The sequence below is a fragment of the Strix aluco genome, chromosome W, assembly GCF_031877795.1.
Source record: "Strix aluco isolate bStrAlu1 chromosome W, bStrAlu1.hap1, whole genome shotgun sequence".
Taxonomy (NCBI): Eukaryota; Metazoa; Chordata; class Aves; order Strigiformes; family Strigidae; genus Strix; species Strix aluco.
Genome location: NC_133970.1, coordinates 48,255,963 through 48,270,505, shown reverse-complemented (window position 1 = coordinate 48,270,505; position 14,543 = coordinate 48,255,963). Strand labels below are relative to the sequence as shown.

The following is a 14,543-nucleotide window of genomic DNA, read 5'->3' as shown; positions in this document are numbered from 1 at the left end:
CCTTGGCACCAAGGAATGTACTGTGTCATTATTCAAGAGATAATGGCTTGACCACAGTCCCACCCACTCACACATACATGCTATGATAAATACTACCCCAAGTTTGTACCTAACTGGGGAGGACAATAATCCAACACCAAATCAGAGGGACAGATCAACGGGTTTGTGCTCTCGCCCTCCCCCCCCCCAGAAGGGACACTTTTTGGTAGGATTCCCTTGGCTAGGCCGAGTGATTACCCGGGAACTTAGTATGTGTGTGATTGCAATTGTTTTCCTTTTTGTGTGTAATGTTATATAACCAACCTGCAGTCTGTGCATTTCTCGTAGGCAATCTCAAAGAATCTGTAGATGTTGCATAAGAATAAACTGTACTATTCGTGAACCTGACGGCTTCTCTTGAATGCAACCGGACCTACAGCCTATGGGCTGTTTGTGCATCTGGTGTCAGGCCTATAGTTTAAGTATATGTTAAATAGAACATTTTGAGTCTTTTCTCAGAAGTCTAAAAGTGAATTATGATGAAGATTGTTCAGAAGATAAGTAACCATGATGACCAAAGACTGCATCAGTGAGCAGTGGTGTCCGAAGAGGAATTGGAATGGAACAATGAGAACTAGCTGAAACAGTGGAATACAATGGACTTTTGAAATTGATGATTAATTGAGAGCTGAAAGTTCCTGGAAAATCACCAAAGACTCTTTGTATTGTATGTTATATCATATATATAGAGGGTGCTTTTTGTTAGCTGTGGCCACTCACTGAGGTGATGGCCCAAATCTGAGTTGTTAATAAAGCCAGCCTAGAGATACCCACAGTCTGGTGAAATCCTTTAACAGAATTGACGACCCAGATGGGACTCTAGGGCACAAGAGAGGAAGAGTCAGATATTCCTCTGGACAAACCCGATACCCACAGTCTGGTGAAATCCTTTAACACTTTATTTTCCAGAGCTGGCCTTTGTAAAGGATTGCAATATTTTTACTTGTTTTGCCTTCATTTTTAAGTCAAACAAAAAATTGTCATGACAAAGTATTTTGCACACGTTTGCTGAATCAAATCTGACAGCCCTTATAAATGATGTTCAGCTTCAGAGCTGCTTGCAGCTGCACAGGTGTCCTCAGCAGCTCTGTGGTGAGACCCCTCTCGATTCCAAACAAGGCACTCTGCCAGTTCTTCTGCCCCCCTCCTCTTCATATTCCCTCAGATTGTTTAATTTCCCCCCTTTACTGCATAGTTCCTGAAAATCATGTTCTCAGATGCAAGGTGCACATGCTGCGTTGCTGACCTGCAAAGGATCTGGTAGTATCAGTGTCAGGGGCTAAGCTTTTTTCTTCCTTATTGAGTATTAAAGATAACAGCAAAAGTGAAGATATGTGGTGGCCAGCTTTGCTCTTACGGTACATCTTGAAAGAAAAGCAGGGCATGTTTTTAAAAAATGGTTGCCTGATGTTATATTCCTAAAACCTTATTTAAGCTTTAAAGCTTTAAGAGGCTGGCTAGAGGCAGACATCTTGTGTGGCATCCCCAGATGTTCTAAAACTATTCATAGAGTTATTTTCTAACCACAAGCATTGGTTTGAAACAAGTGCATATGCACTTCCTGGGGTCTCAGAAAACCCAGCACCCCAGTACCGGCCACAGAACAAGATTTCTCTGCTATAAGCATGCTTGTGTGTGTCTGACTGAGTTGTATCAGGCTAGCCTGCACTGCATCATTAGGGGTTGATAATTTGCCTGCCCAGGGTCACTCTTTGTGTGTACTTGGACATGAGGAAAAGGCAATATCTCCTCAGGAGAGCATGTTCCTGCTTAGGGGAGGCCCCAGATATCCTCCCCTGGGGCAGCTGTTAGGAAGCGTAACACTAGAGTTTCTAACTCTCCAAGATGTCTTTTATCTTCCTAACAACAGGGGGTTTGGGTGGGCCTTTGGCCCTTCCACACCTTTTTTCTACTATTGGAATGATCTCTGGTCTCATTTTCCATCCCCCTGTGGTGGGTCACAGAGCTGCCTGAGCTCACTCTTGCACTTGGTTGCTCATTGGGCTGAGGTGCCTCCTCATCCTGCCACTCCTTCAGCACCTCCAGCTTCTTGAGCCCTGGTGGAGCCTTAGATGCTGGTCTGGTGGACCAGACTCTAGGCAGACCCTCTGGCTAGCACATCACGAAGGATAGGACCTCACACTAGCTTCCCATCACCTGTGCCTACCACTGATGACCTGAGTTCACCACAGCTTAAAGCACATCTTTTCCTGATGTCAACTGGTTAAGCTGTAAATCTTCTGTTTTACAGTTTAACTCTTCAGGATCTTGCATGGGTGCAAAACAGATACACAGATATAGTAAGGCATTTCATAAGATTTCTGAACACACCTTTGTTTTTCACTTTACAGCTCAAGAGTTGTACAGATCTGTACAAAAACAACTAACCCTTCTTGCACTTAACTGCCTTGGTTTTCTGATTAACTTGCAGAGTCCCTTCAGTTAGATGTAAGCTCACAGTTTGTCTGTCTTGATTTTGGTGGATCCCATTGCTAAATCATCCACCCTCACTTCACTGGGACATTCTGCCCGCTTGTCTTTTCTTACTCAAAGTTGGGAATCTTTTCTGTGCCACTTTATATCTCTCCTTTCCAGCATCATTTCTGACATCTTTTTCTTTGGTGGTTAGGAACATTCTATCCCCGTCTCCAGTCTTCTGACTGGAAATAAGATAAAAATGTATTTTCTTGAGCAAGAAACACCTGTTTTTGAGACAGTTTTTATCCTAGTAGATCTACCCATCTGTAATTTTCTCTAGTTCTATATGTTAAAAGTTCCAACATATTCAAAATAACAGCAATTCAAAAATAGCCTCATTCCAAGGTGTGGTGGTTTAGCCCCTGCCGGGGTCTGAGACCACGCGGCCGCTGCCCCTCCCCCACAAAGGGAGTGAAATACAAAGCCCTGGGGCTGAGATAAGGAAAGGTTTAATACAACAGTACAACAGCGACACAACAAACAACAACAATAACAATAAAACAGTAATAACAATGAACAAAGCAAAATATCTACCAATACAGCAGTGAGAACCGAGCGATGGCATAACACACGTGTTAACTGACCCTCTTGCTTCAGCGCCAGGATGTGATGTCAGCATGGTATCTGAATAACCTGGCTAGAACTTCCCCCCCACTGCTGGGGAAACTTAACCCTATCCTGGCTAAACCAGGACACAAGGTATCTGTCAGAAGTCATCTATTCCTTCCCTGTTATCCTTCCCATCTGAAGTGCTAAGGCTTGGACAATAAGCCCAAGCCAGAGTTGACCTATAGATGAATCCTGTATATTTTATAACTGATAACCATTGTGCTAACAGGTATTATACTATGTTATAACAAACCACCTATTTTGATGTGTATTGAAGCCTGAACAACAGGCCCTGAGCCAAAGCTGCTAACTCAGTATGTAAGCATTAATGAAATATGCATGGAAGATGTAGCTGTCTTGAATGTATATTTATCCTTCTTTGTGCATGGATAAGATAACAGGGTCATGGAGACAGTTGTCTGGCACTGTGGCCTGATGCGAGACCTTGCTCATGAATTAATTAGATAAGCAGAGAAACTCCCTTAGCTTCTCCCTTGAGCCCTGGCCAGGCTCTGGGGGGAACCTAACGTGAGATGAAAACCAGATATTTCCGCTTAAAACAAAGGTGCCAGCTATTCTGGCTTACTGATTTTAGGTATATAAGGCTGGACCCGCTCACAGCGACTTTGGAAGCCTCACCTACGGGAGGACGCACCGCGTAGGATTTCCCACTTGCCGGGACAGGCTCTCCAAATCCTCGCTGTAACCGGGGCTGCCCAGCGCCTGCGGGTCTGGGTGATGATGATAATATATGCAAGTGGTGATGGATCTCTCTTAATCATTCTTCTCTCTCTCAGGTAGTAATGATTTGATGCATTACCCTGTATTTTCCTGTTTAAGTGCACTGTTCTGTCTTTTCTTACTGTATGTTTTCTGTATTATTCTGTTATATTATTTAGTTGTTTCTAGTAAAATACGCCTGCTCTTTTCACTCTGGTGTCTGAATTTAATTGATATCCCTGATCAGCAAAACGCCCTCTTATCCCTCATTCTCTTGTCTTCCACTCACCCTAGTAGGCAAAGCAAATACATTAGGGCCAATCTCACAGAGCATGAGGAAGGTGGATGGAGAAGACACTAAATTTGCTGATAGCTGGGAGGAACAAGGGCGTTTCATTCTCAGATGTGATTTGGTGGCAAGAGTTGGTGCAAGAAAGAGAAGCTCTATGAGTGAGGGCAGCGAGCTGCACAGATAGACCCCTCAGCAGAAACCTGCCTAGAGATACAGAGCCCTGAGCAATAAGCTTGAAAGCACTTGTTGAATGAGAACTTGGCATTAATTAGGCAATGTTTACTCTGCAGATGAGATGTAAATATACTAGAAAAACTGGGGGACTTGACTGAAACACAGTGGAACAATGAGAGGGAACATGAGCTAAAGGAATTTGTAGGTAGAACCCTGCAAGCAGGAGCTGGAAGGCACAGGGGACAGTGCAACCTTTTCAACAGATTGGATGAAGATTAGGATTTATGTGAAGGGAAGATAAATTCGGGAATTGCAGTAGGGTTCAAACTAGCACAAGGGTGTCTGTGTGTCTAGAAAAAAGCAATACCTGGACAGTAATATATCACACTGTGTGAACTACCACCCCCACAATTAAGATGGGTTACATGGGCTAAGATTGTATGGCAAACTAATAATAGCATCCAAAACCAGACACTGTTTAACAGTTTATACAGTGAAAAGTCAAAAGAAAAAACTTTACCCCATGCTAAAGGGCCAGTGTGTAGGCTGTCACAACACAGCTTTTGGTAGAGAAATGTCTAATCTTTCTCCTACAGACTCCTAGGGCAAAATCTCCAGTGAATTCTGTGGGATGGAGATATGGAGATAGAACTACAACTCACCAGTGCTACTGAGGGGATATTAATGAAATGATGTGGTATCATTGTCCATTATTTTATCAAAACAAGTAATTTTCTCACAGTTTTAGTAAGTGAAAGGAAATAAACAGAGAGAGGGGTAAGACCATGTCACCACAACTGAGATATCCATGAATATAGTCTCTTGAGTATTTATTGTAATCGCAAAAAGAAAAAAACTTTCAACAACAAAATTAAACAAACAAAATCCACTTGGTATATGGAACACGTACAAACAGAATGTCCAATGGAATACACGCGGTCTCTACTTCCACATAGAATTAAAACTCTGCGCATCAATAAAACTTGTACTTCATGTTCAGACAAGAGCTCCCATGGATGTATGCAGAAGATTCACAAAATTTGTCACTCAGCAGCATTTTAAACTATCAGTTTTTAGAACCACAGTCACTATATTGCAGTAATAGTTGGGGGAGGAGGGACAGATTGAGTCTCACCCCCTCACAAATGTATCCTAAGCAAGTACTTCAACTTTTCTTCAAGAACAATTCAGCAAGTAAGTTAGCTTGAGGGAGACAGAACAGCTACATATTTTCAAGGTAAGCATTTATCTTTGTGTATGTAATCACATGTCTATGAGGAATAATAAAAATACTAGGTAAAATTATCTGCCAGCCCTTGAACAGTCAGGTCACTTAGCAATAAATGTTTAGGTAATGCATCCTCAGTCCTGTAGCAGCCTGTATATCTGTATTTAAGTGGTACCTCATATTATGACTGTTACTTTGTCTGCTGCTCAGCTACAAAGATATCCAGAATTTCATTTTTTATTAAGCAATCCCAAATTTATCTCCGAATACATTTTCATTTCACTCTGGTCTTTATAATTTTGCAGAAGTTTTCATGGCAGAAGGTATAAAAACAGGAAGAATTTTAAGGACTGCTCAGGTCATTGCAAGTACCTTCCTGTGCTGCTTAATGCAATCTGGCTACTTTGCTTTCACAGAGAAACTATTTGATGACACAGGAAAGGAAACCCATGCTACTGGTTTCCAGTGGGACTTAGAGTTTGATTCTTTGTCTGACCAGGCTAATTAAAAAAAACAAACACCACAAACCTAAATCAACCTTTTACATTGTCACAAAAATGCATCAGATCAAACTAAAAATCTACTTATGTACCTTTTCATGTGTTACTAATGAAAACAATTTGTTATGAAAATTGTTCAGCAAAAACAGTTACTCTCCTTGATCCAGACTCAGTGGCCCATCTCTATTTAGCAAATTCCCAAGGTGCATGATGCATTCTTTTGAAACCAGAGATGTAGCAAGAATTAGCAGAATGAGCTTCTCCTCTGCAGTGTCCGTTGGCACAGCTAGGAACCCACGGCAGATCAGTGATTCAAGGTTTAAAGTGCCAAATGTACCCAAGGGTTTTTCTGAATAGTGATGGCCTTGCTTGTGTGCTTAGAGAATTATTAGAAATATGCAAGGATAACTGGAAAGGGAAAAGAAATTATTGGATGTCTTCTTTTAATATCATGGTTAGGTAATGGGCTGAATTTTTAATTTACTGCTAACAGTGGAGTTGTTCATCACTGAGGGCCATGTAACAGTTGAGTGAAGAGTCTGAGTCAATATATTTAAGGATGTATCTTCCATCTTTAGGATCTAGAAAAGTTAAGAAACTTAATTGGCAGAAGTGACTAATTAAGGTCACCATCCACTGTGCTGGACCGTTTTGACTGTGACCTTCAAGCTGTTCCCAAAAATGTTAACTCAGTGCACCAACTGAAGTTTGCTGAGTCATCTGCAAGAGTATTGGGTACTCCTATTTAATATTTCAGTTAAGTATTATGAGTTAACTGTATCAGATTAAAGCAAACATGCCCACATGATATGCAATACAGGCAGACAGAGCATATAACTGATTCTTTAAGAATAAATAACTCACTGTAACTGCTGAGCTCTAGGGAGGTTCTTTTAATGCTTCTAGAGAACATGCTTTAAAAATATAGGCAAATAGTTTAGAAATGGTCACAAGAATATTCTGAGTGAAAGTCACTAGTGTTGGTGTAATGATCATTTTCAAAAAGGACATAAGTCTAAAAGCAAAATTGACATGCACTTGCAGTAAACATACAGATATCTTTTACTGTCATCTCATATATGAAAAATAGCTCAAATGACTTAAGAATAGAGTATTCTTACACTACACTGGTAAAGCATTTACCATATAAATTTTACTGCAAAACACATACAGCTACTGGAAATCTTAAGCCACACAGGCATCATCAACAGCTTATCACACATACATGACACTTCTTTCACACAAGTTTATATACACTAAGTCATTAAATATTGCACTTATTGGCCCATGATTCCTCAGTTTTGAGGTATTAAAAAATAGAAAATATACCTATTTTTATAACATATTTTCATGCAACATTTCAGACATTTCAGTTCTGACAGTCCAACTGAGCTATGACACATCTGACATTACTGACATATTAAACAGGAGTTACAGCACAAACATTTCATTTAACACTAGTTGCCGGTACATGTCAGAATTACTCAAGGAAATTTATCACTAGAAGTGGTAAGCAATCCTTAGCTTTCATTTCTGCATGTTATGCATGATCCTGAAGTTACTGGAAGATTAGGACTTATGCTTCCCTCCAAATCAAATACCAGGTACCTTATTCTATAAAATGACAAGCCATCTACACCTGCTGGAACTATGGATATTAATCCTATGCTCTGCAAATGTAACCCAGCTGATTTCTGGTGCTAATGAGAATTTATGGATAAATTCCACTGTCGCATTTAGGGATGGCTGCACTGAACATGAACAAGTAGCAGTGGGAACTGAATGAGTGTCAAAGACGTACTGCTGTGTATGTGTATACTATACATATGTAGTTACAATTTTTGCTTCAATGAACATCCATGGATAAACAAAGTTTAAAAAAAGAAAAAAAAGCTTAAATTGCAACGATTAACATTTTCCCCTTTTGTGATAGAAATAATTAAAATAATTGAACTGAGTTGCCTCTTTAAATGAGACTTGGAGAATCTGGAGTCAGCGTGTTCTGAAGTGACTATTGCCTATGGATTAAATGATGTAAATCAACACAACTCACTCCCCTGTTGGCATAAATTAATATCTGTTGCTTTACATCCCCTGAGGGTTTATCTATGAGGTTTTACATATTCATGGTCTCACACCACTAAATCTGTCATCATAAAGAGGAACTAGGCACATACACTGTGTGTCTGTTTATATGAAACAGGCCAAGGAGGAATATGTCCTAACAGTCAGTCAGCAGAACAGTAATTTAGTTGATGCCCTTAAAAATGCAAGTAATAAAACTTGCCTCTCACAAACAAATATAGAATAGAGTAGTGGGGGGGGGGGGGGGGGATATTTTGGGGGGGGTGTTTCTTTTGGAATGCAAATAGGCATCATTCATCTGCTATTGAAGAAACAAAGGCATCATCATCATATGTAGAACTTGTACCACCATTTTTTTCCCTAAAAATGATAATTAAACTCAAAGCATTCTCAAACTTAGGATCAAACTTCAGCAGATTTTGTGCACCCTGAAATAGCACTTCATTCCTAAAATAAAGAAGGTGCATGTGGTACAGCTGAATATAAAGAGCTGAGTAAACTGGGAAGAAAACTTAATCTTTCAGACTGATGCTCTGCAAAGGCCACATAGATGTAGTTGCTCAGGTAGTTTCTCTAGGCATTACATTAAGTATAAGCACAAAGGAACAAACAGTTCCAGGTATCAGTCATGTACACAGCTGTTCAGAGAGAGAGAGTATTGTTGACAGAAAATCAGGCTAGCACATATGTATTTCAAACACCAATCAAACAGGTCTAAATAAACCAAACAACAACAACAACATCAGTAATAAGTTAGTTGAGCTATCAGGATCAGAACAGTTGTGAAGATGAACTCTTATCAAAATTGAAAGCATGCATCTGAAGGTTCAGCCCAGCAGGGTTTGCTAGCTGTTTGGTGGGTTGGGGCACCACAGGAACCAGTCACATCCCATGCTGTCATGTGCTCCAAAGGCATTTTCTGAGCACTAATTTGATCATGCAGCAAGCAAGACACTGTCAGAGCATGATAAGGCTGGTGCATTACCCATGCACAGGATTAGCCTGCTGCTAAAAGCTTTAGTCTAGATCATAACTTGGAAAAATGGGTTGCGTAGTATTAGTTCAGCTGGCACTATGGAGCTCAGGACTCTGTCCAAAGGCATCTAATCTCTTATAAATTTAATGTGCTCTGTGTGTCAACTGCTGTATCTCTCCAAGTGGCCTAAATCTCAGCTGAAGGGGTTATCTGTGGCTGGACCAATAAGACTCCATGACATTCAGTCCTATTTCTGTGCTGAGAGTGACAACAAATTAGCATAAAGTGTGTGAGTACTTTTGCACCAAGAATTGTGATGAGGCTGAAAATAGTTTTGGATCTCCTATCCCAGGTTTCATTTTAATGATCCAGCCCTCTTCCATCACTAAAATATATCTCTTTTTAGCCTGGTACTTTCTCTTGCCGGAACTGTGCTACAACAGTGGATAGATTAGGGATCTAACCAAATCCTGCTTGTCTCATCCAACAACTCATAATCAATGGATATGTGTGAAGAACAAGGTATTGATTGTTTAAATTTTGTCCCTTGATCAGATTGGGATGGGATTTCCAGAAGTGCTCAGTATTAGCCTAACTCTATTTGCATTTAAGAAAATTGCAATTCTGTCACATGAGTCAATAGGAGCTAAACTAGATTGGCACAGGCTGCTTTTGGAAATCCTACCCCATGAAACAGGCCAGGGCATAATTTTAAATGGAATAAAAATTCCAGTCCTGCTAGTTCCCCCAGAATTCAAACTAAATTTTTAGAATATTTGAGGAAGAGATAACAAGCTACTTTCCCTAAAGCCTTTCTGTCTTTTGTGTTTCTCTATAATAGCCAGGTTCCAGCTGAGAGGGATACTGAGATCATGATGCTTCTGATCTAAATCTGACCAAACTTTATAGCAGAAAACTCAATATTCCTGTGAAACATGTGGCACCAAAAGCCAACCTGTGATGGAAAATCAAAGCCTACTTTTCCAACAGCAGGTAACCCTGATTGTTCAGAAAAGGTCTACTTGAACTTCCACACATAGGATAAATTGGGTTCAATGGGACATCAGCAGGTCATCCAGCCCAACCTCCTGCTCAAAACAGTGTCAACTAAGAGGTCCGAGCAATTTGCTCAGGGCTTTATCCAGTCTGATCTTGAAAACCTTCAAGGATTTGATGTGAACACTTTAAAAATTAATCTGACTAATTCTGAACTCTATGACAATGTCTGAATGTCAGTAGAAAGATCCTAGGAGTTTTTAATCTACTGACTGGTTCTGCTGTTGTACTTCAGATGAGCCTTTTCCTTATAGCACATGGCTGGCAGTCTAATGAACTTACTCTGGCAGCTGCTTCCCCCATCCTTCCCCATCCCATACAGAAGATCAGACATATTGGAGGCCTGGGTGGTTAGTTGTCTCAGAAACCCAAAGGAGAGATTCTTCCTCTTTGATTTTTCTATTACTCTTCTGCCCAGTCTTTTGATGCAAAATGAAAAGCAATTAATTCAACTTATTTAAGAACCATTTATCTATAACTCTATTTCTTTAAAAAGATATATGCTAATAATGTATTGCCACCACTGATTAGAGTCTATATGGTCATAAAGAAGCAGGGAGGGTCTGGAATTCATTGCAATGGAGTGCAAGCAAGGTGTGGCTGTAGCAAGGGGGATCTTGGGGTCTTTTTTCCTATTTACAACATGCACAGGAGACGACCATTTTGCAGCCAGCATCCTAGAGCAGAGCTGAGAGAATATTTGCACCTGTAGCCATGCTGCATGATCCAGGATATGCCCAAGCTCATGTAAGATGTGACATGTAAGGCTGTCTTGCCTTGCCTGAGGATGATGGCTCAGACTAAAAATACAGCCTAAACCTTTTCTAAAGGACCGAGGGCTGCAGCTGAGTGCTATCTCAAGGCTTCCCTGTTCCCTTTTCTCCAGCAGGAATAACTGCACATAGCAAGCATAGGGTGGAAAACTGCCCACCATCTCACACAAAGCTTCCTCAGCTTCTTATCACTTCTTTTTCCAAAGCAGCTGGAACCTAGTGGGTGAAGAGGTATCAAGGAAAGTCTCTCAGCACAGTTATCAACATGCTACCTTAGATGAGGGAGAGAAAAGCAGCATCTCTGGAGAGAGACAGGGTTATGGTTGGGGCAGCACATGCCTCTTCCACCTGGCTGCTCATCGGCCCCAAAGAGGACAGTGTTTTCCCTTCATGGAAGTCAACAAGTGAAGGTTCAGCCTCCATGTCTACTAGGAAAACAAGTGCTTAAGGAAGCTAGCTAACAGGACAGACATTGTTTAAAACCCCAGACTGAAGAAAGAACATTTATTCAAGTTAGGCAGCCAATGTAGCGCCCTGATGGCATATCCATTTTACGTGTGTCTATATGCCTTGTTTGAAAGTTGTTTTTACTGTGTTAAAGTTTATGCAGGTTATTTAACCAGTAAAAAAGTGTGGCCATTTTCTCTTAGTGTGTTTCAGGAGCTTATATAAAATACCTTCAAAAAAGGTAATGTGTGTAGAGGGATTTCTTTGCAGTTGTGAGCAGTTTGCAGTACTTGTGTTACTTCTTTTTTTAAATTTGTCTTCCAATTTTTCTCATTGCAGACATTTTAAGAAATGTCAGCCTTGTCCTAAATCCTGTCTAATAGGAACAGTAAAACAGTTAACACTTCTTCAATTATGCAATTTAGTTAAAAAAATGTCACTGTGACCCAAGTAAAGCAGTTGTATAAAGTACTCCAGGGCACAGATGTAAGAAACTGCCACCAAGTACTAGAGGAGTACTTTTTAAAACTGTAAAATATTAATATTGTTCACACTTTATTAAAAAAGAATTTGTGTACTTTATTCTGCTGTCTTCACAGCCTTTTGCTGATCTTATGAATATATTCAGCCTAACTTCAGGAATGTTGACAATTTTTTATTATTCCTAAAGTTTTTAAAAATCTTGTGAATTGTCAAAAAAAAGATATTCTTATCAAAGTAAAATTGAGGTCAAACTCCAGTTCACTGATATCGGCAGCACTTCTGCAAGAGGTCTAAGTGAAATACAGGTGTTTGTAGCCAGTGTGGTGATGGTTGTCTCAGGGACTGAATGGGAGATGAAATTCCTGAATGCTTAACTATTCAGGTTTGACAGAACATGAGAAGACAGTTTTTCGCTATGAACAACTGAGCATAATAGATTTGGCTCTGCCATGGGTAATATCAGAACTGTGTGTTTAATATCTCATGCAGGTAGAAATGAAAAGAGCTAGTCAGCCCTCCAATACTGGGGCAGGTACTACTGGGATCTCTGTAATGATCCAGTTTCAGAAAGGTATTAAATAGACATGCAGCTCCCATGGAAATGTAAGCATACTAGCTATTCAAACAGGATGAAGTACCTAATATCTCTGAGGATCTGCACTGAACACCCACATCCAGTTGGAAACTCACAGGGAAGTTCAGTGGCTTTGGGTCCAGGAAGGCTGGAGGTTTTTCCTTTCTAACTTCTGCAATTTCCAAGCAGTCATGATGTATAACATAGTGAGCATAGATTTGCCAAGGCAATACACTCCATGAAGTTTCCCTTATATAAATGATCTGGACAGAATGAGTGATTGGCTCACTAGAGCAATATTTCTAAATTGATTTTCAGTCAGGAGAAAATAGAAGTGACATCAGGAAGCTTATTCTAAAACACCTTGGCCACTACCCTAAGGATTCAACTGTATAATCTGAAACCCATGAAGCAAAAGTCAATTCTAGGCAAATGTGATCTGAGGATATGGCACCAGCTGAAGTAAGTGTAATGTAAAACAGCAAAAAGAAAAGAGAAACTAATATCCATCCTGCATGCAAAAGCCAGATGCTAAAAAATGGATTGTCCTTTCAACCTCATAACATCTCTATCTCCACACACATGCTCAACCAGCTGCTGATGTAGACTAAAAAACTTTTCTCCCAAATAAATTAATAAGACAATATAAATAAAGGCATATAGACCATTCATAAATGCTCTGTTGGCAACAGAATGCACTGGAGCTGCCTTTGTTGATAGCTGCATTAACAGCTGCAGTTGGGCCGCTGTGGAGGAGGAGGACTGTCCTTTAGATGTGTGTTATGCTTGCCGGCAGCAATGGTGGGATCCATCTCTAGACTTTCTGACATTTTGTCACAGATGATATCCACGAGTCGCTCAAATGTCTGCTTGACATTAATGTTGTCCTTGGCACTTGTTTCAAAAAATTCAAATCCTAAGAAAATAAACAACACATTTATGTTTGATACATATTCCAACATCTCAAATAAATATACAAACTTCTCTTGGGCAAGGAAGAGTGGAGACACACACAGGAAAAAAAAAATATGTGAGAGCACACATGTAAAGGAGTGAGTACTGCAAGAGCAGTTAAAATTGTAACACAATCAGAGTAACTACATTAGTGTTATTTACTTTATACCAAGCCAAATGAAATCAGGACTGGCCGAAATACATTCCCTTAAACAAATTCGACTTAAAACAGTTTCATCTAAAAATTGACAATAGTTTGAGAGTGCTATTATTTTAGAAATGCCCTATATATACAGCCACTGTGAAGGAATAAACTACTGCTCCGTGACTATTATGCTCCTGTCACAAACTGTTCATAAACAAGAAACTGTTCGTCAAGAGGATGTCTCAAACAACTCGAGTGGGACGCCCTGGGTGGAGAAGCAGAGCAAGCTCTGCGGAGGTGGAGCGGTGGGCTGCTTCTCTCCCCCTCCCTCCTGTTGTTGCCCAGAGACAGAACTTGCCTAACTGTGCAGGTACAAGCCAGAGAAAATGAGAACCTTCTGGAACAACCTACTGCGCATGCGTAAGAAAGACTATATAAAGGCAACACCCCACGTGTGTCTTTGTCAACCCACCACCTACCCACCAAGCTGGCTACTCTGCAATAACACGGGATCCAAGGGTGGTGATTCCCCTTTTCCTATCCCCTCCTCCTCTCCTTTTCTTTCCTCTTTCTGCTCTCTCTCTCTCTCTCTTACATATATTCATGTATATAAGTTTTGTAGGAGTTGAATTGCCATCAGTTGATTGTTGACGGGTTATTAGGAAAATAGTCTCATCGCCAAAGTGCCTTTATTCATTCCCGGACAGTTATCAGTTGATTGTTGCCAAAGTGTCTCCATTCACTTACTAAAGTGGTCAGTTAATAAAGTCACCAGCACAACTGTTCCTCTGAGTCACTGTGGTGACTCGCCCGCCCTGCGGCTCTGCTGAGCACAGACCAGCTCTTCCACCAGCACGCAGGATCTCGGGGAATTCAAAAGATTCACCCCCTCGTAACCCACCGCGTGGGACGAGACAATAATTTTGGTGTCAGAAGTGGGATTCCCTGAGTTGGTCATTGAGAGGAACACAGAAGGGATATCGACTGAGTTCGAGAAGAGAGTGATGCCT

The 14,543-nt window shown here is 40.6% G+C and overlaps 2 protein-coding genes across 2 annotated transcripts in view; both read right to left on the bottom strand.

Moving 5' to 3' along the window:
* Positions 1-14,543, bottom strand: part of LOC141917623 (uncharacterized) — a 49,975-nt gene that overhangs the window by 32,538 nt on the left and 2,894 nt on the right. The gene's annotated exons all lie outside the window — the stretch shown is intronic.
* The window catches only part of LOC141917641 (ras-related protein Rab-3C-like), a 31,550-nt gene continuing 22,128 nt past the window's right edge, over positions 5,122-14,543 (bottom strand). The window contains exon 3 of the mRNA XM_074810995.1: positions 5,122-13,350. Within this exon, the coding sequence (XP_074667096.1) occupies positions 13,160-13,350 (191 nt within the window). The 3' untranslated portion in view covers positions 5,122-13,159. The remainder of the gene's footprint in view (positions 13,351-14,543) is intronic.